We start from the raw sequence: 27,729 nt of genomic DNA, 5'->3' as shown, positions 1-27,729 counted from the left end.
TTGTCGGGGCCATCTTCCCCGACAACGACGCTAAGGGGAAGCAGAGGGACGAGGCCCCCGGGGCCTCGGCCCCCCATCTCCCCAAGAAAAAGAAAAAGGGTCACCAGGGGAAGCAGGAGGTCCTCGAGGCCGATCTAGTCGCGGCCGCAGATCGCAAGAATCCTCGAGGCCTCACCAGAGGCCTCGGGCTCTTCGATGACATGCTTAAGAAGCCATGTCCTTACCACCAGGGCCTGGTGAAGCACACCCTCGAAGAATGCACCATGCTCCGGCGTTACTACACCAAGCCCGGGCTCCCCAACGACGATGCCAAGAAGAAGGGCGCCGGCGACAGGGACAACAACAAGGACGACAGGTTCCTCGAGGTACACAACGCCTTCATGATCTTTGGCGGGCCCTCAGCGTGCCTCACGGCACGTCAGCGAAAGAAGGAGCGCCAGGAGGTCTTCTCGGTTGAGGTGGCCACTCCCCAGTACCTCGACTGGTCTTAGGAGGCGATGACCTTCGATCGGGATGACCACCCCAATTATGTCCCAAACCTCGGGTAGTACCCACTCATCATCGACCCGATCATCGGCAACACCCGGCTCACCAAGGTGTTGATGGACGGAGGCAGCGGCCTCAACATCCTCTACGCCAACACCCTGGAGCTCCTAGAGCTCGACCAGTCATGGCTCCGAGGCAATGCCGTGCCCTTCCACGGCATTGTGCCAGGGAAATGCACGTGACCCCTCGGGCGCATCGACTTGCTCGTCTGCTTCGGTACCCCCTCCAACTACCGCAAGGAGGTCCTCACCTTCGAGGTGGTTGGGTTCAAGGGGACCTATCACGCCATCCTGGGGCACCCGTGCTACGCCAAGTTCATGGCCATCCCCAACTACACCTACCTCAAGCTCAAGATGTCGGGCCCCAACGGCGTCATCACTGTCGAGTCCACGTACGAGCATGCATACGACTGCGACGTCGAATGCATCGAGTACGCTGAGGCTCTCGTGGAGGCCGAGACCCACATCGTCAACCTCGACTGACTTGGTAGCGTGGCGCCCAACTCTAAGTGTCGTGCCGGGACTTTCGAGCCCACAGAGGCCATCAAGCTCGTCCCGGTCAACCCCACCTGCTCCAACAGCCGAGCGCTGAGGATCAGCGCCACCCTCGACAGCAAATAGGAAGTCGTGCTCGTCGACTTTCTCCGTGTGAATGTCGATGTATTCGCATGGAGTCCCTCGAACATGCCAGGCATACCAAGGGAGGTCGCCGAGCACGCCTTGGAGATCTGGGCCAGCTCTAGACCGGTGAAGCAGCGCTTGCGCCGATTCGACGAGGAAAAGCGCAGGATTCATCAAGGAAGTGCAGATTCGAGGAGGTGCAGAAGCTTTTGGCGGCCAGATTCATCAAGGAAGTGGTCCATCCAGAGTGGTTAGCTAATCCTATATTAGTTAAGAAGAAAAATGGAAAGTGGAGGATGTGTGTAGACTACACCGGTTTGAATAAAGCATGTCCAAAAGTTCCATTCCCATTACCTTGAATCGACCAAATCATTGACTCCACTGCGGGATGCGAAACCCTATCTTTCCTTGATGCGTATTCCGGTTACCATCAAATCAAGATGAAAGAATCCGACCAGCTCACAACTTCCTTCATCACCCCATTCGGCATGTACTGCTATGTGACTATGCCATTCGGCCTCAGAAACATAGGGGCCACATACCAGCGGTGCATGACCCAGGTCTTTGGCAAGCACATCGGGCGAACCGTCGAGGCCTACGTGGACGACATCGTGGTCAAGTCCAGGAAGGCTAGTGATCTCATCGATGACTTGGAGATAGCCTTCAAATGCCTCAAAGAGAAGGGCATCAAGCTCAACCCCGAGAAGTGTGTCTTCGGGGTCCCCCAAGGCATGCTCTTGGGATTCATAGTCTCAGAGCGCGGCATTGAGGACAACCCAGAGAAGGTCTCGGCTGTGACCAACATGGGACCAATCTAGGACCTCAAGGGAGTGCAGAGGGTTATGGGATGCCTTGCGGCCCTGAGCCGCTTCATCTCATGCCTTGGCAAAAAAGGCTTGCCTCTGTACCACCTCTTGAGAAAATCTGAACGCTTTTCTTAGACCCCCGAGGCCGAAGAAGCCCTCACCAAGCTCAAGGCACTGCTCACCAATCCTCCCATCCTGGTGCCACCGACCAAGGGTGAGGCACTCTTACTCTTCGTCACCGCAACGACCCAAGTGGTTAGCGCGGCCGTAGTGGCCGAGAGGCAGGAAGAGGGGCATGTTCTACCCATTCAACGACCTATTTACTTCATCAGCGAGGTGCTCTCTGAGACTAAGACATGCTACCCCCACATCCAGAAGCTGATCTACGCCATAGTCTTGGCTCGACGCAAGCTGCGTCACTACTTTGAGTCCCACCCGGTGACCGTGGTGTCATCTTTCCCTCTAGGAGAGATATTCCAGAACCAGGAGGCCTCGGGTAGAATAGCCAAGTGGGCCGTCGAACTCATGGGGGAAGCCCTGTCTTTTGCACCTTAGAAAGCAATTAAATCCTAGGTCTTGGTCGATTTTGTGGTTGAGTGGACCGACACCCAACTGCCACCTACTCAAATCCAGGCGGAATGCTAGACCATGTACTTTGACGGGTCCCTAATGAAGACCGGGGCAGGCACGGGTCTGCTCTTCATCTCACCCCTCGGAGTGCACATGCGCTACATGATCTGGCTCCACTTTGCCGCCTCCAACAACGCAGCCGAGTACGAAGCCCTCGCCAACAGCCTGTAGATCGCCATTGAACTTGGAGTATGGCATCTCGACATACGGGGCGATTCGCAGCTCGTCATCAATCAAGTGATGAAGGAGTCGAACTGCCATGACCCCAAAATGGTGGTGTACTGCAAGTTGGTACGTCGCCTAGAATACAAGTTCGACGGCCTCGAACTCAACCACATTGCGTGAAAATTCAACGAGGCCGCGGATGAATTAGCAAAGATGGCGTCGGCATGGACCCCGGTCCCCCTGAACATCTTCGCCAGAGACCTCCACAAGCCTTCCATCGACTACGCCTCGGTGGCGGAAGAGGGCCCACCGGTCGAGCCCACCGCAGGGCCCGAGGCCCCCTCTATCACCGAGACCCCTGCGACCGAGCCTGAGGCCATGGAAATCAACGCGGAGCCTCCCGAGGCCGACCAGGGCACGGATTGGTGAGTCCCGTTCCTTGATTGCCTCGTTCGAGGAGAGCTTCCTACAGACAGGACCGAAGCCCGATGGCTTGCGCAACGAGCCAAAACTTACGTCCTCGACAACGGCGAGTTGTACAGACGAAGCCCATCTAGCGTCCTCCAACGGTGCATCGCCACCGAGGCAGGCCAAGCCCTACTTTGGGACTTTCATGCGGGAGCCTACGGGCACCATGTAGTGCCTCGGACGCTCGTCGGAAACGCCTTCCACCAAGGGTTCTACTAGCCAATGGCGGTTGCTGACGCCACCAAGCTGGTACGCTCCTGCGAGGGATGCCAGTACTATGCGCGACAGACGCACCTCCCTGCCTAAGCCCTCTAAACCATCCCCATTACATGGCCATTCGCCGTGTGGGGGCTGGACATGGTTGGGCCACTGCAGAAGGCCCCCGAGGGCTATACCCATTTGCTGGTAGCTATTGATAAGTTCTCCAAGTGGATCGAGGCTCATCCGATCACTCGAATCAAATTCGAGCAAGTGGTGCTGTTCTTCACTGATATCATCCATAGGTTCAGGGTTCCAAACACCATCATCACTGATAATGGGACACAATTCACCGGCCACAAGTTCCTGACGTTCTGCGATGACCACCACATCCGTGTGGCCTGGTCAGCCGTAGGACACCCTAGGACAAACATCCAAGTAGAACGTGCCAATGGCATGATCCTACAGGGCCTCAAGCCAAGAATATACAACCGGTTGAAGAAATTTGGCAAGAAATGGCTTGCCGAACTCCCGTCGGTCATCTGGAGCCTGAGGAACACTCCGAGTCGAGCCACGGGGTTCACACCGTTCTTCCTGGTCTATGGAGCCGAGGCCATCCTCCCCACTGACTTGGAGTATGGTTCCCCGAGGCTATAGGCCTACAACGAGCAAAGCAACCGCACTGCCCGCGAGGACGCCTTCGACCAACTGGAGGAAGCCCGAGACGTTGCGCTGCTACACTTGGCCAAGTACAAGCAAGCCCTATGATGCTATCAAGCCCAGTGCATTCGAAGCCAAGACCTGAAAGTGGGCGACCTGGTGCTGAGACTGAGGCAGAGCAATAAGGGCTGCCACAAGCTGACCCTACCATGGGAAGGGCCATACATCATCGCCCAAGTGCTAAAGCCCGGGACCTACAAGCTAGCCAACAAGAAGGGCAAAATCCTCACCAACGCTTGGAACATAGAACAACTACGTCGTTTCTACCCTTAAATTCCTAAGCATTATATACATTGTTTCTCGAAATACAATAAAGAAGCATTCTTTAGTTGTTATAATTTTTCGAGAAACCCCCCGAGCCCATCGATGGGGGATCAGCGTTACGATAACGCTATAAGGGAGACTCGGCTCTACCTCTACAGAGGTGCCCACCGCGGGGCTCGAACAAGACTTGGCTCCACCTCTGTAGAACCGAGCCTCCCTCGGGGGCTAGAAGGGGGACCCCCCTAAGTCCCAGACACCGTTTTTAGTCGTTTTTCAAAAAAAATTCTACGCCAAACTCTCCCGCGTACTCTGACAAATCGATTGTAAAAAACCTAAGGACCAAAAGTTTGTCTCAGGGCCAAAAGGTCAGCCGAGCCATGAGACGGCCTATGCCTCTAGGCTATGGCAACTCCCTCGCCACCTTTTGCCTAAAGGGCAGCTTCGGCTCCGAGGAAGTTTTTTGCAAGAGATATGTTCAAAAACGAGACAGAGGGCAGAGGCTTGAAAATACAATAAAAAATGATTAAAAAGCATATACACATAAGTACTTTAAAAGGCCTCGACAGCCACAAGCGTCATGATACAATGATGTAAGTCCTAATCTATTTACATGGCCCCTTTGGCTCAGGTCAAAACTCAGGGTCGCCAGCGTTGGCGGTCGGTGTAGGAGGAACCACCTCCTCTTCGAACAACCTGGGCAGTGCCGTGCCAGGGGCCTCAGCCACCTCCACCAGCTTCATGACCTCCTCCTCGGCCTTCTCGTCATCCTTAGCCACGACGTAACCATCGCTGATGGCCTCGAGGTCGATGCCAGCATAGTGCGAGGAGATGACGGCCAGGGCGCGCTTGACGCCTGTATGCAGTGCCCCCTAGAGCCACTCGGGGACTCTGCAAAAGGCCCTCGAGGGCTATACCCATTTGCTGGTAGCTATTGATAAGTTCTCTAAGTGGATCGAGGCTCATCCGATCACTCGAATCAAATCCGAGCAAGTGGTGCTGTTCTTCACTGATATCATCCATAGGTTCGGGGTTCCAAACACCATCATCACTGATAATGGGACACAATTCATCGGCCACAAGTTCATAACGTTCTGTGATGACCACCACATCTGTGTGGCCTGGTCGGCCATAGGACACCCTAGGACAAACAGCCAAGTAGAACGTGCCAACGGCATGATCCTACAGGGCCTCAAGCCAAGAATATACAACCGGTTGAAGAAATTTGGCAAGAAATGGCTTGCCAAACTCCCGTCGGTCATCTAGAGCCTGAGGAACACTCCGAGCCGAGCCACGGGGTTCACACCGTTCTTCCTGGTCTATGGAGCCGAGGCCATCCTCCCCACTGACTTGGAGTATGGTTCCCCGAGGCTACAAGCCTACAACGAGCAAAGCAACCACACTGCCCGTGAGGACGCCCTCGACTAACTGGAGCAAGCCCGAGACATTGCGCTGCTACACTCGGCCAAGTACCAACAAGCCCTACGACGCTATCAAGCCCGGCGCATTCGAAGCCAAGACCTGAAAGTGGGCGACCTGGTGCTGAGACTGAGGCAGAGCAACAAGGGCCGCCACAAGCTGACCCTGCCATGGGAAGGGCCGTACATCGTCGCCCAAGTGCTAAAGCCCGGGACCTACAAGCTAGCCAACAAGAAGGGCAAAATCCTCACCAACGCTTGGAACATAGAACAGCTACATCGTTTCTACCCTTAAATTCCCAAGCATTATATACATTGTTTCTCGAAATACAATAAAGAAGCGTTTTTTAGTTGTTATAATTTTTTGAGAAACCCCCCGAGCCCATCGATGGGGGATCGGCGTTACGATAACGCTATAAGGGAGACTCGGCTCTACCTCTACAAAGGTGCCCACCGCGGGGCTCAAACAAGACTCGGCTCTGCCTCTGTAGAACCGAGCCTCCCTCGGGGGCTAGAAGGGGGACCCCCCCTAAGTCCCAGACACCGTTTTTAGTCGTTTTTCAAAAAAAATTCTACACCAAACTCTCCTGCGTACTCTGACAAATCGATTGTAAAAAACCTAAGGACCGAAAGTCTGTCTCAGGGCCAAAAGGTCGGCCGAGCCACGAGATGGCCTATGCCTCTGGGCTACGGCAACTCCCTCACCACCTTTTGTCTGAAGGGTAGCTTCAGCTCCGAGGAAGTTTTTTGCAAGAGATATGTTCAAAAACGAGACAGAGGGCAGAGGCTCGGAAATACAATAAAAAACAATTAAAAAACATATACACACAAGTACTTTAAAAGGCCTCGACAGCCACAAGTGTCATGATACAATGATGTAAGTCCTAATCTATTTACATGGCCCCTTTGGCCTAGGTCAAAACTTAGGGTCGCCAGCGTCGGCGGTCGGCATAGGAGGAACCACCTCCTCTTCGAACAACCTGGGCAGTGCCGTGCTAGGGGCCTCAGCTGCCTCCACCAGCTTCATGACCTCCTCCTTGGCCTTCTTGTCATCCTCAGCCATGACGTAACCATCGCTGATGGCCTCAATGTCGATGCCGACGTAGTACGAGGAGATGACGGCCAGGGCGCGCTTGGCGCCTGTATGCAGTGCCCCCTGGAGCCACTCAGGGACTCGGCCGCTCAACGCGATCAAGTGGCTCCTGAGGGAGCTGCCCGACTCGACCCCCCAACCTCTAGGGCCTTACAGGCGGTACGGGCGGCGCTCTACAGCATGTTGCGCTCCCGTATCTCGGCCTCGAGCACCGCATGCACTGCGATGGAAGCCTCAGCTGCCCGGGAGGCCTCCTTCTCCAACCATGCGCCAAGACAAGCGGGATGGGGTTAGGCATGAAAGAGAACAAGCCAAACAAGGGCGCAAGCCTATGAGACTCACCCTTGGCTTTCTCCCTCTAGTTTTGGACCTCGACCTGAGAGACCTCGACCGCCCTAGAAGCCTCCCTCTCTAGCTCTACGTCACGTCGGGGAGTTAGGGGTCGAACACAAGAAAAACAAATAAAACAAGGGGCGCGGCCCATCAGGACTCACCCTCGGCCTTTTCCTTCCAGGCTAAGGCCTCGACCTGAGAGGCCTTGACCACCTTGACAGCCTTCGTCAGGGCACCTTTCATCAGTAGGTGCGCGCCCTGCTCTGCCTCCAGCTACTTGGCGACGGCCTTGGCAGAGGCCACCTCTTGTTTGGCCCGGGACATGAAGGTGTCCCGCTCGCCAGCCACCCAGGTCAGCTCCTCCTCCAGCTCCTAGATCCACGCCGCCAAAGGGGCGTCCTGCTCCTGAGCCATGGCCGCCTCGGCCTTCATGTCAGCACAGCGAAGGCGGAGGTCCTCCACCTCCATGCTTCACGCTGACAGAAGCTCATTAGCATTGGTGAGTAGGTCCTTCTGCTACCGGAGCTGGTCCTAGACGTCCCTCTCCCGCTAGAGGAACATCGACTTCTCGAGGGACCGGGCCTCGAGCTCCTGGATAGGCAGAACAAACATCAAGCACTGCGAGAAAACTCGAGAAAAAGATGACACAACACGAGAAAAGAAAGTGTGTACCTGGGAAACACCGAGCAGGTCATCAACCACGATGGACAGCGCTGTCCACAGCGACCGCTCCGCCAGCCGGCGGAATTACTCGAAGGAGCCCCAGCGCCTCCCCTCGTCCACGTCCTCGAGGGCGAATAGAGGTTCCCCCTTAGGGTCATTGAAAGCTCTAGTTTGGTTTTGGTGAATTGATGAAACCCTAAGTGCTAACCTAGTTTATCAAGTGATCATGACATAGGTAGCACACTTCAAGGAGAAGAAGCTAATGAAGATCATAGCATGACAATGGTGATGGCATGGCGATGATCAAGGGCTTAAACTTGAAATGAAGAAAGAGAAAAACAAAAAGCTCAAGGCAAAGGTATAAACCATAGGAGCTATTTTGTTTTGGTGATCAAGATACTTAGAGAGTGTGATCACATTTAGGTTTGATAGCCGTACTATTAAGAGGGGTGAAACTCGTATCGGAATGCGGTTATCAAAGTGCCACTAGATGCTCTAACTCATTGTATATGCATTTAGGATCTAGTGGAGTGCTAACACCCTTGATAATATTTGTGAAAATATGCTAACACATGTGCACAAGGTGTGTGCAGGGTTGAGATGGATTCAGCGCTTTCGAGAAAATGAAATGCCTATTTTCTATTGCGCCGGATGCAAATTCTTGGTGGTTGGCACATTGGAGCAAGGGTGGAGAAGATAGAAGTGAGAACAGAGCTGATGCCAGCGTCGGTCCAGTGACCGGACGCTGGATCCAGAAGCACCGGACGCTGACTGCCTGCGTCCGGTCGCATTGACTGTCGGGACAGTGGCTAGGGTTTACCACCGGACGCTGGCTGTGTCCGGCCGAGGTGGACCAGACATGTCCGGTCGAGGAAAACCAGGTTTCGACCCTTACTGTACTCGACCGGACGCTGAGATTCCAGCGTCCGGTCAGTTTTAACCAGACGCGTTCGGTCGTGGTCGGTACCTTACTGGAAATGACCGGACGCTAGGGGTTCAGCGTTCGGTCAGTTGAAGCTGCTGCGTCTGGTCAGCGTCATAACCGTTGGAATCTGACGAACAGCGTTTGAAGGCGATGACACGTGGCGTCCATTGGACGACCGGACGCTGAGGGCCAGCGTCCGGTTAGTATGACCAGAGCGTCCGGTCAGAGCGCGTTTTGCCCAGTGAAGGGGTATAATGGCTCTATTTGATTGGGGCTCTATTTATAGCCCCATGGCCGGCTCAAGGGATAACTCTTGCACATTTTCATTGACATAGCAACCTTGTGAGCCTAGCCAAAGATCTCCCACTCATCTACATCATTGATTCATCATCATAGTGAGATTGGGAGTGATCCAAGTGCATTGCTTGAGTGATTGCATCTAGAGGCACTTAGTGATCGTGTTTCGCTGTGGATTTCGCTTGTTACTCTTGGTGGTTGCCGCCACCTAGATGGCTTGGAGCAGCGAGGATCGTCGAGTAGAGGTGGTGATTGTCTCCGGCTCTGATCGTGGTGATTGTGAGGGGTTCTTGACCTTGTCCCCGGTGGAGAGCCAAAAGGTACTTTAGTGAATTGCTCGTGGCTTGTGTGATCCTCATCTTGTGTTGGTTGTGCGGCACCCTATTGAGGGTTTGGCGTGTGAAGCCAATTAGCGCGTGAACCCCCAAGTGAGTGAATCGCCACAACGAGGACTAGCTTGCCGGCAAGCAAGTGAACCTCGGTAAAAATCATTGTGTTCATCCTTTGATTCCGAGGTGATTGGTCTCCATTGTTATTCATCTTTGTGATTGATTGGTACTTCATCTACACGGCGGTATAACTATCCTAATCACTCTCTTTACTTTACCGTAAACTAGTTGACAAGCTCTTTAGTGTAGCTAGTTGTGAGAGCTTGCTTGCTTGGTTGCTGTGGCTCTTTAGTTAGTCTTTGAGAGCACACTAACATAGAATAGTGTCTTTGCTATTGTGTGAATAGACACTATCTAAACTAGAATTGTGGTAGGTGGCTTGCATTTTAAGTAGGCTAGCGCAACACTCGCTTTGCCTCATAATTATCTAACCACTTTGTTAAGTGTTGTTGTAGAAATTTTATTAAGCTATTCACCCCCCCCTCTAGCCATTAGGACCTTTCAGTCATCCTGGCTCCACCACAAGACACATGGGCTATCCCTCCCGCAGGGCTCGGGTTGTACCCGGATGAGGGCCGAGCTCCCCTCGCCAGAAGTCAGAGCTGGCTACTTCACGGTGCTGGCCACCTTGGTGTCCGCCACCTCCTTCCCCCGGGAAGTATCATCGGAGGAGATTGAATGAACCTCCACCTCCCGGGTGCCCTCTTGTGACGGTGGCGGGTCTTGGACCGGGGGCAGTACCGAAGCTTGCCCCACCTCCGTCTCCGTATCCTAGGCCGCCGGCTTCGCCGCGCCCAAGCCGGCCTCCGCCACCTCAGCCTCGCTGGTCCCGGGAGCTCTAGCCTCCGCCACCTCGGCCTCGGTGGTCCTGGGAGCCCCGGTGTCTGCCACCTCGGCTTCGGAAGCCCTGGAAGCCCCGGCCTCCACCACCTTGGCCTCGGAGGTTCTAGGGGCCTCGTCCTCGCCCTCGGTGGCCTCAGCGACTGAAGGCGCCTCGGCTTCATCTGACTCATGGGCCCTGGCCTCGCGGGGCGTAGGCGCCTCCTCTGCCGCCTGCTTTGTGGCCGCCTTGGTAGCCTCTCCTTGGGTGACCGGCTCCTTCGGGTCGGCCCTGGCCGATGCCGCGCCACGCTGAATGGCGGCCTGTGCGTCCACCACCCATTGGGCGGTGGAGCTAGCACTCACCTTGAGCGCCTTACGTGGTGCTAGGGCGGGCGCTTCCGCCTGACGCTTCCGGCTGAAGACAAAACACTCATGAGGTCAGCATACGACGAAAGAACGAGTGGGAGATGCTACAAACTCCACTGACAAAACACTTACCTCGAACGGGGACACAATAGCTTCCGCACCGCGTCCCTCATCCTCAGCAATGGTGGTGGCGGCAGCGGTGGCACGACCCCCGTGTCCGCCGGTACCAGCCGGCCCTCGCCAAGCTTCAACGCCTCCTCGGCCCTCTGCGGAGTCGGTTGGGTCGCCCCCGCCGTCGCCCGCTCCACCTCCGCCATCGAGCCCATCAGGCTGACGGCGCGCTTCCCCGACGCCTGTGTCTCGGGCGTGTCGGCCCCGGCCCCGAGGCGGGCGATCGCCAGCCCCGAGGCACCCTCTCCTCCTCCTCTCGAAGACGCCAGTTCACTCACCGACGCCCTAGGCGCCGTCTCTCTAACATCAGGGAGATGGTCCAGGGGACCCCGCCCCGCCTCGCTCTCGTCGTCATCACTCGAAGAATCCATCGACGACGATGATAGAGATGGCTCCTCTGGGAGACCGTCGTGCCTCTGTTGCCGGCGACGTTTCTCTAGCTCGTCGCGCTCGAGGCTCTTCCTCTTATGCCTTGCCTCCTCAGCGTCCTTCCACTCCTTATACACCTCAGCATGTGCCCTGTTCTCTACTCGCCGCTCTGCGTCCTCGAGAATGGGTGGTGGGGAGGCTCGCACATCTAAAGATGGCAACGGGCACAAAATATCCACGTGCTCACGGATAGAAAACCCGATGGGCATGGATATGGGTTTAAGTTTGTGCCCACGGGCATGGGCATGGGTGTGATTCTAAACCCGATGGATATTTGCTCGTGGGCATGGAAAAATGATATCCGCACCCGCAAACCCGCTAGACCCGCGCCAATGACCCTATAAGTCTATATACGGTTGTATGTCTTTATTCGTGTTAATTTGTGATGACTTGAGATACACTAATGTAGACTTTTGATGACTCTTGTATGGTCAATGTGTCATACTTTATCTAATGTTGAGATATAGATGTTTATTTTTTGATATATTGTTTCTTACTTGCTATTAAGATATGGTTGGGTGCTTTGTTGCTTCATTTTTGCGGGTATACGGGTGTGCCCGTGGGCATGTGATATCCGCGGATAGCGGGCACGGGCATGGTTTTCTACCCGTGACGGTTAACGGGCACGGGCGCGGGCACGGATTTTTGCTCGCGGGTATGGATATCTAGGGCTAGTATCCGCGCGGATTTTATCCGTTGCCATCTTTACGCACATCCCTCATCCCCTGTAGGAACGGCAAACGCAAATAAGGGAACAAATTGAAAACGTAAGGAGCAAAGAGGCCTCGGGGGCCGCAACGACGTGTGACTCACCAGAGAGATGTACCCCTACGACGAGCGCATCGAGAATAGGGTCAGATCACCACTCCTCTGCCACCCCTCCACCGTCTCTCTCACCCGACGCAAAGTCTCCTCGTCGGAAAGGGCGGCGGCGGACAACCGGATGTCATCGATCGGCTCACCCGATGTCATCTCAAACAGGCGTTGCTGCTGAGCCATCAGCGGCAGCACCCTCCGGCGGTGGAAGGCCTCCATGACCATGGCCGCCATAAGGCCACGGCTACACAGCCTCTCCAGCGCCTTCAGGAGCGGCTACAGCTTGGGCTGATCTGCCAACGGGACGTCGTACCTCCACCTCTCTGGCTAGCTCTCCACAACCCGCCCGGTATAGGGGGGAAGCATGCCATCATCATTACGGAGGTAGAACTAGTTGTTGTACCAGCGGTGGTTGGACGACATGAGCTGGGCCAGGATGTAGAAGGGCTGCCTATCTTGGCGCACTTGGAGAGTGCAGCCGCCGGCCCTCAACGCCTTCCACGTGCCCGTCGTGCCCGCCGGCTTGGTGTTGAGCCCCGCCCAAAAGAAGTGGAGCCACAGCTCCTAGTGGGGGGCGATGCCCAGGTACCCCTCGCAGATGGCGACGAAGATGGCCACCTGTGCGATGGAGTTGGGGTTGAAGTTATGGAGCTCCACGCCGTAATAATGCGGGAGCGCCCGCATGAACCGGTCCACCGGCAAGCCAAGGCCACGCTCATGGAAGGCCATGAAGCTCACGATGTAGCCATCATGTGGCCTCGGCTCTGGCTCGTTCCCCGGAGCAATCCACTCCGGTCTGTTGGGGTCAGTGACCGGGCGGAGGAGACCGTCATCGATGAGCGACTCAGCATCGCCGCGGACACATCGGACAAACCCCAAGGATCTGCCTGGAGGACAACAGCACCGCCGGCCATGGGTGCGGTGGAGAATGTGGCTACGGTGATAAGGCGTGCTCTCGCTATCCCTTTCCCTCTCTCTTTCCTTACCTCCCCCTTCTCCCTTCTTCTCCCCAGCACTCTCTTCCTCTGTTCTTAGCAACCGCTCGAGGGTAGAAACGGCGAACGCAGGTGGAAAAGGTAAGGAGGGGCGGGGCGCGGCTCGACACATATTTATGAGGGAGGGAAGAGGGCGAAATGGATGGGCGACGAAACCAGGGAAGTTTCCCTTAGATCTAGCGCAGTTAATCCGGATCTGACCAAACCACCCACGTGTCCACCTTCTTCTTATTAACCGCGCGCACACAGTAACGTCCCATCCGCAGACGTCACGTCGCATTCGACCACAACAACGGTAGGCGTCGTTTTGTCTCCCTGAGGAACTGCCTCAAAAGGTGCACCCACCGTCGTCAGCCGATGGGAAGGGAATATCCCCCACCCGATTCCTTTCAGACTAAGGAACTAGGCACCGAGCCCGTTACGGTCTAGGGGTTTGAAGGCTGGGCCCTCGAGGGTCTCGACAGCTGCCCTAGGACAAATAGAGTCAGGGATGACTATGGGCGAGCCCATACATGGCCGAGGCCCAAGCAAGCAATTGCTTGGGATGCCCTAAGTCGTGTCCGAGACCGGTAGGGAGGTCTCTGAATGGGATCCCACCATAGGGAGGCACCGAGCCCCCGGGGCCAATCGAATGGCCCTGGGACCCACTAGAGAAGCCCTCTGGTACTTTTGGAGTACGTCTCTAGACCGCTAGCCAACCCCTATCGAATGGGGCACGGGCCTCCACTCGGACTTACCCGGCAACAACTCACCGAAGGTGTCACTGCTCGCCCACCAAGGGTAGCCTGGCATACTCCACCCCTCCTTCCGAACGAAAAGGATGCGCGAGGGCCGCACAAAAAAGACAGGGAAACTCCTGATCGCCCTCTTGCTCTGAGTAGAGGCTCGGGGGCTCTTCCTGCAACCAAGCCGAGGCCCAGCGACCCAAACTCGCACTCGGGGGCTCGGCAACCGTGATAAACACCCCTCCTTCTGAACGAAAAGGATGCGTGAGGGCCGCACAAAAAAGACAGGGAAACTCCTGATCGCCCTCTTGCTCCGAGCAGAGGCTTGGGAGCTCTTCCTGTAACCAAGCCAAGGCCCAGCGACCCAAACTCGCACTCAGGGGCTCGACAAACGTGATAAAACCCCTCACTCAACATGAGAAAAGCCCCTAGAGAAATAAATCCACTCCTCCAGAGCCTCAGGGGCTACACCCGGTGGGTGCGCTCGCGCGCACCCACCAAAGCCTCGAGTATGAAACACCATCCCGCCAGGAGCTGCCGCAAGCCAAGTCTCGTTAAAACCTCAGGGAGAGCGCTCACACTCTCCCCGAGGCTCGGGGGCTACTGTCGGGTACCATAAAAAGGGGTCCCCTAAACAAGAATCGAAAAAATCGCTTAGACCTTGTAAATATCGAAGCCAAGAGACAACCACCGGCGAACCCCCACCTTATCCGAGGCCCGGCTGGACCACCCGACCCACCTCGAACAAAATCCGGGCTCACCCGAAGCGGGCTTGGCCCAGAATGAAACCATGAGGCCTCGGACGAGGTACCGATTCTCCGACTTGCCCGAAGCCCCACGCCACAAGGCCTCGGACGAGGTACCGGTTCTCCGACTCGCCCGAGGCCCCGCGCTGCAAGGCCTCGGACGAGGTACCGGTTCTCCGCCTCGCCCGAAGCCCCGTGACACAAGGCCTCGGATGAGGTATCGATTCTCCGTCTCGCCCGAGGCCCCGCGCCACAAGGCCTCGGACGAGGTACTGACTCTCCGCCTCGCCTGAGGCCCCGCGTCACGAGGCCTCGGACGAGCACTCAGTTACCGACTCGCTCGAGGCTGGCTCGGTATCAACCCCATCACCGCCGCCTTGACCGACTTCTCTAACAGGACGTCACGTCCAACCAACGCGTCCAACCACTCTCACGACGTCAGCCGAACGGCGGCATGATACAGCGGAGTGATCGACGAGACGGGAGTCACATCGACGCCATGCCGTCTGGGACAGGACGGGGCGGGGGTTACCGGCCGCTATGCTCGGCACTGTGCCCACGGCTGACACCCGTGCTGCGCTGTGCTACCTAACCCCTGCTCCAAGGACATCGCGGTGTGGAAAGTCAAGTCCGGGTCCCTGTAGCCTCAGAATCAGCGTACAAGACCAACTGCTCCCTCCGAGCCTCGGCTATCCGCTTCCGGGCTCCTGTAGCCTCGGGACTCACACCCGCCGAGCCCCCCCACAATGGTTCAGCCTCTGCACCAGCTAGGCCTCGGCTCTCCATGTTGTCAGCACTCTAGACCGGCACGTCGTCCGCAGTATGCACCATGCCCTGTGTCAAGCCGCAGGAGCTCCCACGTCGCACAGGATCAGGTGTGACCGGCGCGTCGCTCCAGTGCACCGAGGACAAGGCCGCTCCACCGACCATGCCGCCACAGTAACGAGCTACAGGGCTCGGACTTACCGCCTCTGCTCATAAAACGCCACGTAACAAATCCATGTACCGCCCTTGTGCCTCCCTTCAACTATAAAAGGGAGTGACCAGGGCCGCTTCTAGGGGGAGACTCACACGTGCAAGCAACACACAATGCTCTGTAATACACACGCTCTCTCACTGCAAGAGATCAATATCTCAAGCAACCCATGCCACTCTACGCAGAGACCTGGGACTAGCTCCCTCTCTCGCTCAGCTCGTAAGCCCCTACTACAAGCACCTCGGTGCAAGGAATACAAGATCGCTCTCTCAGACTGGACGTAGGACACCTATTGCCTGAACCAGTATAAACCTTGTGTCTCTTTGCATCACCATCCGAGATTAGGGGCACGCAGTACACTTTCACTAGTCGGTTGAGGATCCGCCGGACCAAAACACCGACACATATGTTGCAACAGTATGTTACAAAATGTTTTATCTGTTTTAGTCTTCTGTTGCAGCAAGTGTTATCATGTTGCAAGTTGCAAGTGTTCTATCTGGATGTTGCATATGTTTTCACACATATGTTGTAAGTGTATGTTTCAAACATTTCAGCTGTTTCAAACGTATATTGCAAGCGTTTTATCTGGATGTTTCATATGTTGCAATAATACAGTGCCTATACATATATGTTGCAAGCGTATGTTGTAAATGTTTCATCTACTTTGGACGTATGTTGCAACAAATGCTTTTTACGTTGCAAGTGTTTCATCAGTAGGCGCGGCTAGGGGGCACAGGCAGAGGTGGTCCCCTCAGGTGCACTGGTCCCCGCACGCACAAAGCTGGGCGTGGAGCACGAAGCTGCATGCATGCTGGGCATGGAGCACAAAGTTGCATGCATGCTCGGCAACTCTCTCTCTCTCCCTCCCTCTTTATTCCAGCTAGATATGGTCATTCAGTAGCAGCAACATGCGGACAGCAGAAGTGCGTAGCCAGGCGTGGGGCCCATCGCTGCTCCTCCTAATGGCAGTGGGCGCGATAATTTCCTCCACAAGTGGTTAAATCAGGACCTAGCGGCGGAGGCTCGGGGAAGGAGCATGTGTGGGCGCTACGCGAGAAAGCCGGACACAGGGCTGAAGGAAAGCATAGTTTGTTCAGGCTGACAATTTTCTGAAATATAATTTTTTTTCTTTTCTTCGATAGTATTTTTTTAGATAATTTGTTTAATAGTATAGGGCTAAAAAATAGTATACGGGACGTTTAGCGCCTGGACGTCCGGCGGCAGCGATGCGTTCGGACGCCCCGCGCCTGCTGCCCGCCACACAGCCTCGGCCCATCCAGGCCCAGAACACGCCCTCTGTAAACCAATCCTAGGCTCCTAGCCGTCCGTCCTCAAACCAACGGTAGTTTCCTTGTCAAAAGCAAATCGGAGCCCAAAGCGCTCCAAATCTCTCTCGGCCCCTCTCCCTCTCCGGCATGGCTGACCCGACGCCGTCGCAGTCGCCGGCGCAGACGCCGCCCCCGCCACCGGCGCAGCAGGCTCCCGCGGCGGGCGGACGCGAGGACATGCTGGCGTGCGTGGCGGCGCTGGAGGCCGCGCTGCTGCCGTGCCTCCCCGCGCGCGAGCTCCAGGCCGTCGACCGCTCCCTCCAGTCGTCCCACCAGAGTACGGACCGCCGACCCCCCCATCGCTTCCTCCCTCTCCTCCTATCGACTTTGATCTGCACTGATGCGACACCGGCCAAGCCTCGTGGTGTTCGTTCGGTCCACGGCGCCGTCGCGCGCCAGGTGTTCGTTGTTTTGTTGCCTACGAGAATACGAGATGGATAAGGGGGTCTTGCTCCTTCTAGTCTAGAGGAAGATTTTGGATCTTTCTTGTGCCCGGGAAATTGTGTAGTGATTGGTTGATTAGGTCCTCAGACTGAGGAGAACTAAACTTGTATCAACTGTTCAGATCACATTGCAATCAGGGAGTACCAAGATAATCCCATTTTTTAGACACCGACTTAAATAGTGCACAATGGTTATTTAGTTAGAGAAGTTAAATTGCATTTTGTCATTCGTTCCTGCCAAACAGGATATTTAAGTGTTGCAGTTTCTACTGAATTGAACAGTTGATGTTGAGAGGCACGCCAGGGATTTCATGGAAGCTGCCAAGAAGCTCCAGTCTTATTTCATCAGCCTGCAGCGTGAGGATCAGCCAACTCCAGAAGAGATGCTTCGGAAGGTATATTTCACTTCATCTTCTTATATACTCCCTCCATTCCTTAATATAAGCCATATAGTTTTTAGCACCAATATTAACGCACGGCTTGGGGAAGGATGTGAGACCGAGGAAAAAAAGGAAAATCAGGCCATCTTCTCTCTCACAATCAGATTGCTTCCTAAATCTAAAGGATTGGTTGGGGCATGTGCTATGTACGGTGGAAATGTTTCCAAACTAATCGACGTGGGAGCTGATACGTACCTATATTTTGGAATTTTTTTTAGAAATCTATATGGCTTATATTAAGGAACGGAGGGAGTAGTTATAAGAGTGCATTAAGGAGGGTGGTTAAATTGAAGTGGGGACTGGTTACGGAGAATTACTACAAGTTTTCATTGGTAGGAGTATTCACCTTTCACATGTTTCGATGAGCCCAAATAATCTTTTGTGGTTGGCGCTATCCTTAGGAAAGCTCACTCTAAATCTCACCTATTGCTACTTGCTACAGGCAGTTTGTTATATTCAGTATAAACTTTATTACAAAGGCTCCTTGATCCTATTCTCGCATCACCTCTTTTTGTTACATAAAGATAACTATGTAACCCAGCAAAATTTGACACTGAATGTATTGGAAATTGGAATATTTTTGTTATTTTCTGATTAACTTGTGTACTGAATAGGATGTCTTTTAACTCGAAATTAAAGTGGTTATTATTGAAAGAACTGATAGCCTGGCTGAATCCTCACTTCTAGAAAACAATGTTCCCAATGGAATTTTCAAGTACATTCATACACCTTCTGTGCACATGAAATTTTCATGCAATCGTTTCTGTAAAAATGCCTTGGTAGTAGTTGAGACTGAGAGAATCAAATGTGCATAGTTGCCGGTCTTAATTAGGATACCTACCCACCCAATATCTCTCATCTTGTTGACATGTTTGGTTTTGCACTGCACAGGAGATTACGACAATGGAGGAAGAACTGAAGACCAAGTCTGAGCTTATTGCCAAGCACGAGAAGTTGATTGAAGGGTGGCGAAAAGAACTGAAGGAGCAGCTGGGCAAGCACATCACCGAGCTCGAAAGGGTGTGAGGAGTGTGATTCTACAGTTTACCTTGTAGTGACCATGAACCTCTAGGTGACCAAATGTTATGTTATGCCCTATAAAACTGTGTACATGTTTTTTATGATCTGACACGTCAAGGGAACAAGCAATTGCCTTTTAGTTTTTCCATGGTCTGAAGACATGAACGAAGACCCCTAATCGATGTTTGATTGTGCATTTTTTTGTTGCCCCCCCCCTATATAATACTCCATCCGCTACAAACTATAAGACGTTTTAGCTTTTTCTAGGTACATTGCTTTATTATGTATCTAGACATAAGATATATCTAACTATATAGTAAAATCATATCATGTATCTAGAAAAACCAAAATTTCTTATAATTTGGAAAAGATGGGGTATATATTTTTGATAAAAAAGACCTCATTTGGTCCTTGTCGACATTCATACAGAGCTAAGCAGCCTGGGTGTTCCAAATCAAAGTCATAAAACTCTGTTACCTGATTGTTGTGAAGAAGTATGTTGGATTGTTTAACATCTCCACGAAGAAACGCATGCACAGGAGAGCTTGCATGCATCGAAGGCAATCCGTAAGCATAAGTTTGGTAGGACTGGACGTTGCACTCTGCCAGATCAAAGGGTCAGAGGTTCCCGTTGAGGACGAACTCCGTCAGCAAAATCATTGTCTGCCGCTGTACAATGACATAGTATTGATTCTTACGGGGTTTCTGTGCCAACGCTCCATGATCGCCACGATCGCAGGTTCATTTCTATCTTTACTCTGGATCAGGTTGAATAGAATCTTCTCCAAACAAATACCCAATTTAGAAGAAATACCCAATATAGTGGAGCAGTTGCAACGTGTGAATACATGAGGGAGCGAAAAAAATAACAGTTTGCATTTCATCTCCGTTCCTGAAGTGCACATAGCTGCAGCTAAGCGAGGTACAAGTAACATGTTCAGGATGCTGTCTACCTAAATATGAAGGAAATCTACCAGTTGTGCAAAAACTCGGAATACAATATTTCACAGATCAGGTCAACACAGCTCGGGAGCTCGTTACTTCTTCGCGTATGTGATGACCATCTGGTTTTCTTTTGTAATCTTGAAGCTTTGAAGGTTGTTCATGGCAGCAGTGGCCTGCCCCTCGTCCCCATACTCCACGAAAGCAATCCCAGGCTTCGCCTCGATCATCCGAACCTCCTTGAAGCCAGGGTACTGGCAGAAGAGCATCTGGAGCATCATGGGTGTCGTCTCGTGTGGCAGGTTTTGGACGAACAGGATATTGTTTGGTACGATAATCTCTGGCATCATGACCCTCTGTCCTCCAGCTATAGGTATCTGGGTGAGCTGGTACAGAAAAACAAGTCAGGTAATGTAAGTTAGAAAAACAAGTCAAGTAATGTAAGTTGAGGGAATCATATCAAGTGATGGAGGAATGCAGTCAAATGTGAAAGCAGCTAACAGCATCAACTACGGAGCTTTCCTATCATAACACTAATCACTAAAACTCAAGCTATGACATTATCAGCTTAAAACCCAAGCTATATTGCATGCCAGATCAATGTTCAATACTTTTACATCAAAAGTCTTCCACTAACATGATTACGCAATCAGAAACTGGATCATGAACAGCCATGGAAAATTTACTTGTCATAAAGAATTATAAAATTATGAGGAACTAAGATGAGTGGATATTGGTGCCCGTGGTGAAGCAATATGCAATACATGGTCAGGGCTCAGAACACAAGCCCTCACCTCCTAAAGAGAAAGACAAAGGGTCTACTCTTACATGCCACATGCACAATATTTTGCATGAAAAAGACAAAAAAAGCAATGAAGCAGAATATAACTCACCTGTGGAGCCCCATAAACACCAGGGTAAGCATTTACACCCATGCCAATTTGACTAGCATCATAGTGGTGCTCGCGCTTCTGCTTCTTTTCAGCTGGCAATATTCAAGAGCAGGGAAATTAATGATGCTTGTGCTCCAAAAAGAAAAAAAAAGAATGTGAACAAAGTTCATAAGCCCATAGCTTTAAGCATGAGTTCTTCCTAACAAATTGCAACTCTTTCTTCAGAGTTTATGTGTAGCGTGCAGAACAGATAACTAATTTTCTGGTTGGGAGAGAGCCTCCTCATTGACCTAAATACTTCTATAAGTTCTATTCAATTTAGTAATCACATCCTAATAAAAGAAACAAAAACGTATGTTGGACCACACAAAATGCATTTTCCACAAAGAAAAATAGCCAATCCATAATCCAAAATTATTTTCTAGTAATAGGGAAATGCTGATCTCAACTCCGCCTATGCTGGGGCGCCTTTGGTGTCCCAGCATAGCAGATCCCAAGCCCTAGTAAAGGAGGAGGGTTGTGTTAGGCGCGACGAGCCAATGTAAAAACTTAGCCACTTTTATGGAGATGAAACACAAAAGAATACCGTTGGGGCGTAACCCTCTTAGCAACGCGCCATGTCAGAACCCGGGTATGGTGTTAAATGAGCAAGGGCCGGGTCGTCACCCCCGTGACGCACCATGTCGCGATCTGGGCACGGTGTCAAGTGAGCAAGGATCGGGTCGTCGCATCCTTAGTGGCGCGCCACATCGGCGCCCGGGTGTGGTGCAAAATGAGTAAGGGTCTTCACACCTACCTCGGCGGATGCGAAGGGTAAGGAAGCTAGTCGAACCAACTAGGATCCGTTTAGGTAGCTGGAATGTAGGGTCTCTTACAGGTACGTTAAGAGAGTTAGTGGACACAGCGGTTAGGAGGCGTGTAAATATCTTATGCGTCCAAGAGACTAAATGGAAGAGGCAGAAGGCGAAGGAGGTGGACAATACCGGCTTCAAGCTCTGGTACACAGGGACAACTTCAAATAAAAATGGAGTAGGAGTTTTGATTGATAAGAGCCTCAAGGATGGTGTGATAGAGGTGAGAAGGCAAGGGAATAGGATCATCTTAGTTAAACTTGTCATTAGTGATATGTTCTTAAACGTAATTAGTGCGTATGCCCCCCAAGTAGGCCATGATGAGTGCGCTAAGCGGCTTTTCTGGGAAGACTTAGATCGCTTGGTTAGATCTGTCCCTAATAGCGAGAAGCTCGTTATAGGAGGTGATCTTAATGGCCATGTAGGTACATCAAGTGCAGGTTTCGAGGAGGTTCATGGGGGTTTCGGATATGGTAGTAGGAACCAGGAGGGAGAGGAAGTCTGAGACTTCACTATAGCTTTTGATCTGATGATAGCTAACACTTTCTTTCGTAAGAGACAGTCCCATTTAGTGACCTTTAGTAGCGGCCAGTACTCTAGTTAAATCGACTTTGTCCTTACAAGGAGGGATAAACGAACATGCGTGGACTGTAAAGTGATACCTGAAGAATGTGTGGTCGCTCAACATAAGCAGGTGGTGGCTGACTTCCGCTTTCTGGTGCAAGCTCGTGGGAACAAACAAGCTAGGGTTGCTAGAACGAAGTGGAAATTAGAAGGGGAGGCATCAAAGGTCTTTAAGGAAAAGGTCATTGAAGAGGGCCCTTGGAAGGATTAAGGCGATGCAAACAGCATGTGGGAGAAGATGGCAATATGCGTTCGGAAGGTTGCTTCAGAGGTGCTTGGAGTGACCGAAGGGAGCGGATGCAATTAGAAAGACACTCGGTGGTGGAATGAAGATGTGCAAAAGGCTATTAAGGAAAAGGAGTGCTATAAGCTCTAGTATCATGACAGGTGTGCAAACAACATAGAGAAGTACAAGGTGGCAAAGAAGACTGCAAAACGAGCGGTGAGTGAGGCAAAAGGGCGGGCCTATGAGGACCTTTACCAACGTTTGAGTACGAAGGAAGGAGAGAAGGATATTTATAGGATGCCTAGGGCTCGCGATAGGAAGACAAGAGACTTCAACCAAGTCAAGCGCATAAAGGATGAGAGGGAGCAGCTCTTGGTGAAGGAGGATGAGATCAGACATAGATGGCAAGAGTATTTTGATAAATTGTTCAATGATGAGAACGAGAACACCACTGTTCAGCTGGACGACTCGTTTGATGATACTAATAGGCACTTTGTGCGGAGGATTCAAGAATCGGAGGTCAGAGAAGCCTTGAAAAGAATGAAAGGGGGCAAAGCGATAGGCCCTGATGGTATCCCAATCAAGTGGTGTAGAGATGTCTCGGGGATATAGCTATAGTATGGCTAACCAAGATGTTCAACAATATCTTTCGATCGAACAAGATGCCTGAGGAGTGGAGAAGAAGCATAGTGGTACCAATCTAAAAGAACAAGGGAGATATCCAAAGTTATACTAATTATCGAGAAATTAAGTTGATGAGCCACACTATGAAGCTATGGGAGAGTCATCGAGCAGCGCCTGCGAGGAACGACACAGATATCAACAAACCAATTTGGTTTCATGTCCGGAAGGTCAACCACAGAAGCAATCTTCTTAATAAGACAAGTTATGGAGCGGTTTAGAGAGCAGAAGAAGGACCTCCACATGGTTTTCATTGAGTTGGAGAAGGCTTATGACAAGATACCAAGAAATATTATGTGGTGGGCTTTGGACAAACATAAAGTCCCATCAAAGTACGTGACCCTCATCAAGTACATGTACAACAATGTTATGACTAGTGTTCGAACAAACGATGGTGACACAAATTACTTCCCGATTAAAATTAGACTTCATCAAGGGTCAGCCTTAAGCCCGTATCTCTTTGCCTTGGTAATGGATGAGGTTACCAAGTACATACAAGGCGATATCCCTTGGTGTATGTTGTTCGCTGATGATGTAGTGTTAGTGGACGAAAGCCAGGCGGGAGTAAATAAGAAACTAGAGTTATGGCGGCAGACCCTTGAGTCTAAAGGTTTTAAATTGAGCAGAACTAAAACCGAATACATGACTTTGACGGAGCTACACAGGAAGAGGGAGATGTGAGTTTGGAAGGAGTAGTGCCTAAGAAGGATACCTTTCGGTATCTGGGATCGATGCTACAGAGGGATGGAGATATTGATGCGGATGTTAGCCATAGAATCAAAGCAGGGTGGATCAAGTGGCGACAAGCTTCTAGCATTCTCTGTGACAAGAGGGTACCACAAAAGCTAAAAGGCAAGTTTTACAGAACGACGATTAGACCGGCTATGTTGTATGGAGCAGAATGTTGGCCTACAAAGATTCGACATGTTCAACAACTGAGTGTTGCAGGAATACGTATGTTGCGATGGATTTATGGTCACACAAGAATGGACCGAGTTCGGAACGATGATATACGTGATCGCCTAGGGGTAGCACCAATTGAAGAAAAGCTTGTCCAACATCGGTTGAGGTGGTTTGACCATATCCAAAAGAGACCTCCAGAGGCACCAGTGCATTGTGGAGTCCTAAGCCAAGCTAATAATTTGAGGAGAGGTAGAGGAAGACCGAAATTGACATGCGGGAGGCAATAAAAAGAGATTTGAAAGCTTGGGATATACCCAGAGATCTATGTTTGAATAGGAGTGCTTGGAAAGCAGCTATTGAAGTGCCTGAACCGTGACTTGAGGCTCTTGGTGGGTTTCAACTCTAGCCTACCCCAACTTGCTTGGGATTGAAAGGCTATGTTGTTGTTGTAGGGAAATGCTGATCTTGGTTTAAAAATATGCATTCATAATAGCTTCCTGTTACAAAGCTCGAGAATTGTTGCCAGTTACCATTACATACTGATTAAAGCTTCATATTCAATGAGTGGACCACAAGAACATGTTGATACCCCAGTTAATTGATTAATTCCAAGTATTTGTAACACTACGTGCCATATCATTTCTCCAGCAACAAAGAGAAACCATGAAAGAGACATTAGAATTCTTGTGACTCGTATTTAGTCCACTTTCAGAAGACATGTCAATCGGTCTTATGAAGTACACTGGGAAGCATTGAACTGTTAATATGTAATTGATTAAACTAAGCTAAATTATATTGTCTGATTGTCTCCCAGTAAAAGTAAGCAGTGAACATCAATTTAGTCTAGAAGAGCTAAAGCATTGACACATAAGGGCACATCATTACATCAGTTAAACAAGAAATGTAGAAGAAGGGTGTTTTAGCCAGCATCTTACGTTTTTCATCGACCCTCTTTCTTCTTTCTCGAGGCACAAAGGTGCCATCGGCCTTTGCTACAATATCTGACTTGGTCTTGGCATATTGAATTCTCTGAATTCAAACAATAAAGGTTTCAGGAGTAAATAATGCAATAGAAAATATAATGGTGAGTCGGTGACACAGTTTGCTGGAACCTAAATGCAATGCAGCCACGCAGACGAAAATACACTTGCAGACCATAACGAGTTGAATGCTTGACAACATGGCATAGTTTGATTTAGTTTAGAATCATCTCAAAAGAAGCGTTAATGTACCTACAGCACGTAACCCTAACAAACTAATTTATTAATCACAGGTCTTAAAATTGGCACGGGTAAATACAACATAAGGTGGCCTTAAGATTGCCAATATGCTTTTGCTGGTTTCCTGAAGCCATAAAAGAATGACAGAAAGGAGAACAATACATGTTCTTTTCTCAACATGTATTTCACAAAACCCAATAAACCTGCCCATTAGGCCAAAGACAGCAGCATATTGCAGGGCAGTTGCATTGAGGCGATGAAACTCACCATAGGTTTGTCATAGAAGGGAAAGCCCTGCATCCTCTTCAGAGCCTCAGTCGCTGATGTGACATCTTCGAAGACAACCCAAGCTTGGCCTTTATGCTTCAATGTCTTGAAAGCGACAACATCAAGAATCTTCCCAAACTGGGAAAAAACGGCGGTTAGGGACTTCTTAAGTTCTGCAAGGATTTAATCAAATTACTATCAGCTATAACAAAATCATCGGATAAAATTAAGAACGAACATAAACACCAACATTAGTGCAAGTCTTCTTGAGGTTCTAATTTCAAACAGATATTTCAATTCCAGCAGCAAGTATATAAAAAAAGAATATTGCCATGACAAAGAGTGTGTGATATAGCCGCCTAAGCCAAAAACTTAAGCATCAAACTAAGCACAACCTCACTTATATCTAACACAATTTCGATAGTACAAAAAGGAGCCCCACAAAATCCGCACCCCAAATGCAGCAACAGCATCCGCGCCGCCTATCAATTGCAAATACCTAAAGCACACCATGACCATCACACAGAACAGGCTGGCCGGGCACAATACACTCACACATACACGATCCATGGACCAACAGCAGCCCACACCACATCCACTAAAAACGCCAGAGAGATCTCCATTGCCCAGCGCCCAGGGCACGGCACCCAAATCGACCTTCTAAGGTGCAAGTCTCCCGACGGAGGCGCAAAAACTAAGGAAGAAATCGAGATAAATCCCTAGGGTTTAGAAGGAGAGGAGAGGGAGGGGGGAAGAGGAGACCTTCGAGCTTGATCTTCTCATTGAGGTTGTTGATGTAGATGGTGACGTTCGGCGGGATCCCGTTCGCCTCTCCTTCGCCTCCTCCGCCGCCGCCCACGGCTGCCGCCTCGCCGCTCATCTCCCTTCTCTCTCCTCGCGCGGCGCTCGTCGAGCTCGAGAACTTTCTCTCTCCTCGCCTCGCCTCGCCTCTTCGCGTCCCCTCTCTCCTCTGCTCGTTGACGGGTTGGGCTTTCGCTTTGTTTAGGCTTCTTCTCTTTTGATGAGAGGAGAGCTTGCTTGGGCTTTGGTCACCCTGTTCGGTTGGTACGAAACGGTTTGCTGGCCTAGATGTGCTTGTGCTTATTTGCCCAACCGTTAGGCAGCCCCAGCTCGGCTGGACAAAAAGCGATGTTAGGCACTGTGTGCCACTCCCTCCCTCCTCTTTTTCCCTTCGCTTTGTGGGGCTAGGGTTCCGCTGTAGTCTCGTCGCTCGTCCGCGTCTCTGCACGCGAGTCTCGGCGGTCGTGACCGCCGCGTCGCCGGGCCTCGTCGTTGGTCAGCGGATCGGTCACCGCCCGCCTCTGTGCGCTGTGACGCCGAGTCTTGCCGTCGACAGCCTCGGTGACATTGAGCTCCGCCTCCCTCCCTGAACCCGCCTCCATCGACGCCGACTGCCTCCAGCAAGGTACCTCCCGGATCCCACGCCGTTGCAGTCTCACCCGGCCGGATCTGAGCCCCTCGACCTCGTCTTGTAGGTTTCCCCCGCGCCCCACCCCCATCACCGCCACGACCCGGTCGACAGCAGCTCCTTCCAAGTGTTTCCGATCCGCCCACTGAGAAGGTTCGTATTTTAGATCTACGTTAAACATAACTTTGTTGATCATACATAACTTATTGTTGACGTGTTCCGTCTTGTGTTGCCTCCGAATTGTGCAGGATGACGAAGCTGGTGTAGTCCTAAATTGGTGATCAGTGTTGTAGTACGTTCTTGTACAATTCCAAACAAGGCAAGACTTTGTTAATTGGTGTTCTAGGTTCAGCTCGACCTGTAGAAGGTTAGTAATTCATGCGTCCTTTAGTAAACTACTTATTGCCAGTTTGTGTTCTTGGATCCTGAAAACACTAGTTGTCTTGTATACATGCATCACAAGAGCTCGATAGTAAATATCCTGCATTGTACGATGCTAGTTGGTTTTGCAATCATCTTTCCTATTGTAATAGTCTGGCCTCTTGTCCTCCCTGTGCTTAAGAAAGGGCGTTGTTTCCTTTGATTTGAGCTATCTTTGAAATATGCTACCATTAGTGGTGAGTTTGGCTTACTCCTCCTCTCTAATTGTTATATTTGTTTTAACTTAACTGTTGTAATTGCTTTCTTGAGTTTGTACCCCATTTGTATTTTGATAACGTCCTATTTATATGTGTATATCTGTTGGCGGCTACAAATTTGAGTTCATATGTGCTTATTGCCTAGTTCACAAAAAATAATCTTGTATGGTTTATAATGTTCATATGCACAACTTGCTAGACGATTTTAAGAGTACTATCGTCTGCTGTTCATGCATTATGTTTTGT

The 27,729-nt window shown here is 51.3% G+C and overlaps 3 protein-coding genes across 3 annotated transcripts; 1 reads left to right on the top strand and 2 right to left on the bottom strand.

Moving 5' to 3' along the window:
* Positions 1-10,303: 10,303 nt before the first annotated feature.
* Positions 10,304-11,529, bottom strand: LOC136510516 (uncharacterized). Its single transcript, XM_066504935.1, has 2 exons — positions 10,853-11,529; positions 10,304-10,769 (listed from the first exon to the last, which is right to left on the bottom strand). Exons 1-2 carry the CDS (start codon positions 11,527-11,529, stop codon positions 10,304-10,306), a joined length of 1,143 nt encoding a protein of 380 aa, XP_066361032.1.
* Positions 11,530-16,929: 5,400 nt separating this feature from the next.
* Positions 16,930-19,005, top strand: LOC136513956 (mediator of RNA polymerase II transcription subunit 28-like). Its single transcript, XM_066507931.1, has 3 exons — positions 16,930-17,183; positions 17,632-17,744; positions 18,681-19,005. Exons 1-3 carry the CDS (start codon positions 16,994-16,996, stop codon positions 18,813-18,815), a joined length of 438 nt encoding a protein of 145 aa, XP_066364028.1. The 5' UTR covers positions 16,930-16,993; the 3' UTR covers positions 18,816-19,005.
* A 604-nt stretch (positions 19,006-19,609) lies between these two features.
* On the bottom strand, positions 19,610-26,436 carry LOC136512238 (U1 small nuclear ribonucleoprotein A). The gene is made up of 5 exons (XM_066506219.1): positions 26,179-26,436; positions 25,417-25,589; positions 24,865-24,958; positions 20,645-20,736; positions 19,610-20,137 (listed from the first exon to the last, which is right to left on the bottom strand). The coding sequence occupies exons 1-5, from the start codon at positions 26,294-26,296 to the stop codon at positions 19,847-19,849; spliced, it is 768 nt and encodes a 255-aa protein (XP_066362316.1). The 5' UTR covers positions 26,297-26,436; the 3' UTR covers positions 19,610-19,846.
* Between the last annotated feature and the right edge of the window lie 1,293 nt (positions 26,437-27,729).

This window comes from Miscanthus floridulus, chromosome 16, assembly GCF_019320115.1.
Source record: "Miscanthus floridulus cultivar M001 chromosome 16, ASM1932011v1, whole genome shotgun sequence".
In the NCBI taxonomy this organism is placed as follows: Eukaryota; Viridiplantae; Streptophyta; class Magnoliopsida; order Poales; family Poaceae; genus Miscanthus; species Miscanthus floridulus.
Note: the sequence above shows the minus strand (reverse complement) of the source record. Positions and strands in the feature narration are given on the sequence as shown.

Coding starts and splice junctions, on each gene's coding strand:
- LOC136513956 (XM_066507931.1), top strand. CDS start 16,994: ATGGCTGACCCGACGCCGTCGCAGTCGCCGGCGCAGACGCCGCCCCCG. Junction 17,184..17,631: donor CCTCCAGTCGTCCCACCAGA/GTACGGACCGCC, acceptor TGAATTGAACAG/TTGATGTTGAGAGGCACGCC. Junction 17,745..18,680: donor CAGAAGAGATGCTTCGGAAG/GTATATTTCACT, acceptor TGCACTGCACAG/GAGATTACGACAATGGAGGA.
- LOC136512238 (XM_066506219.1), bottom strand. CDS start 26,296: ATGAGCGGCGAGGCGGCAGCCGTGGGCGGCGGCGGAGGAGGCGAAGGA. Junction 25,590..26,178: donor TGAGAAGATCAAGCTCGAAG/GTCTCCTCTTCC, acceptor AAATCCTTGCAG/AACTTAAGAAGTCCCTAACC. Junction 20,138..20,644: donor GTGTTTATGGGGCTCCACAG/GTGAGTTATATT, acceptor TTTCTGTACCAG/CTCACCCAGATACCTATAGC.
- LOC136510516 (XM_066504935.1), bottom strand. CDS start 11,529: ATGCCCATCGGGTTTTCTATCCGTGAGCACGTGGATATTTTGTGCCCG. Junction 10,770..10,852: donor CTATTGTGTCCCCGTTCGAG/GTAAGTGTTTTG, acceptor TTTTGTCTTCAG/CCGGAAGCGTCAGGCGGAAG.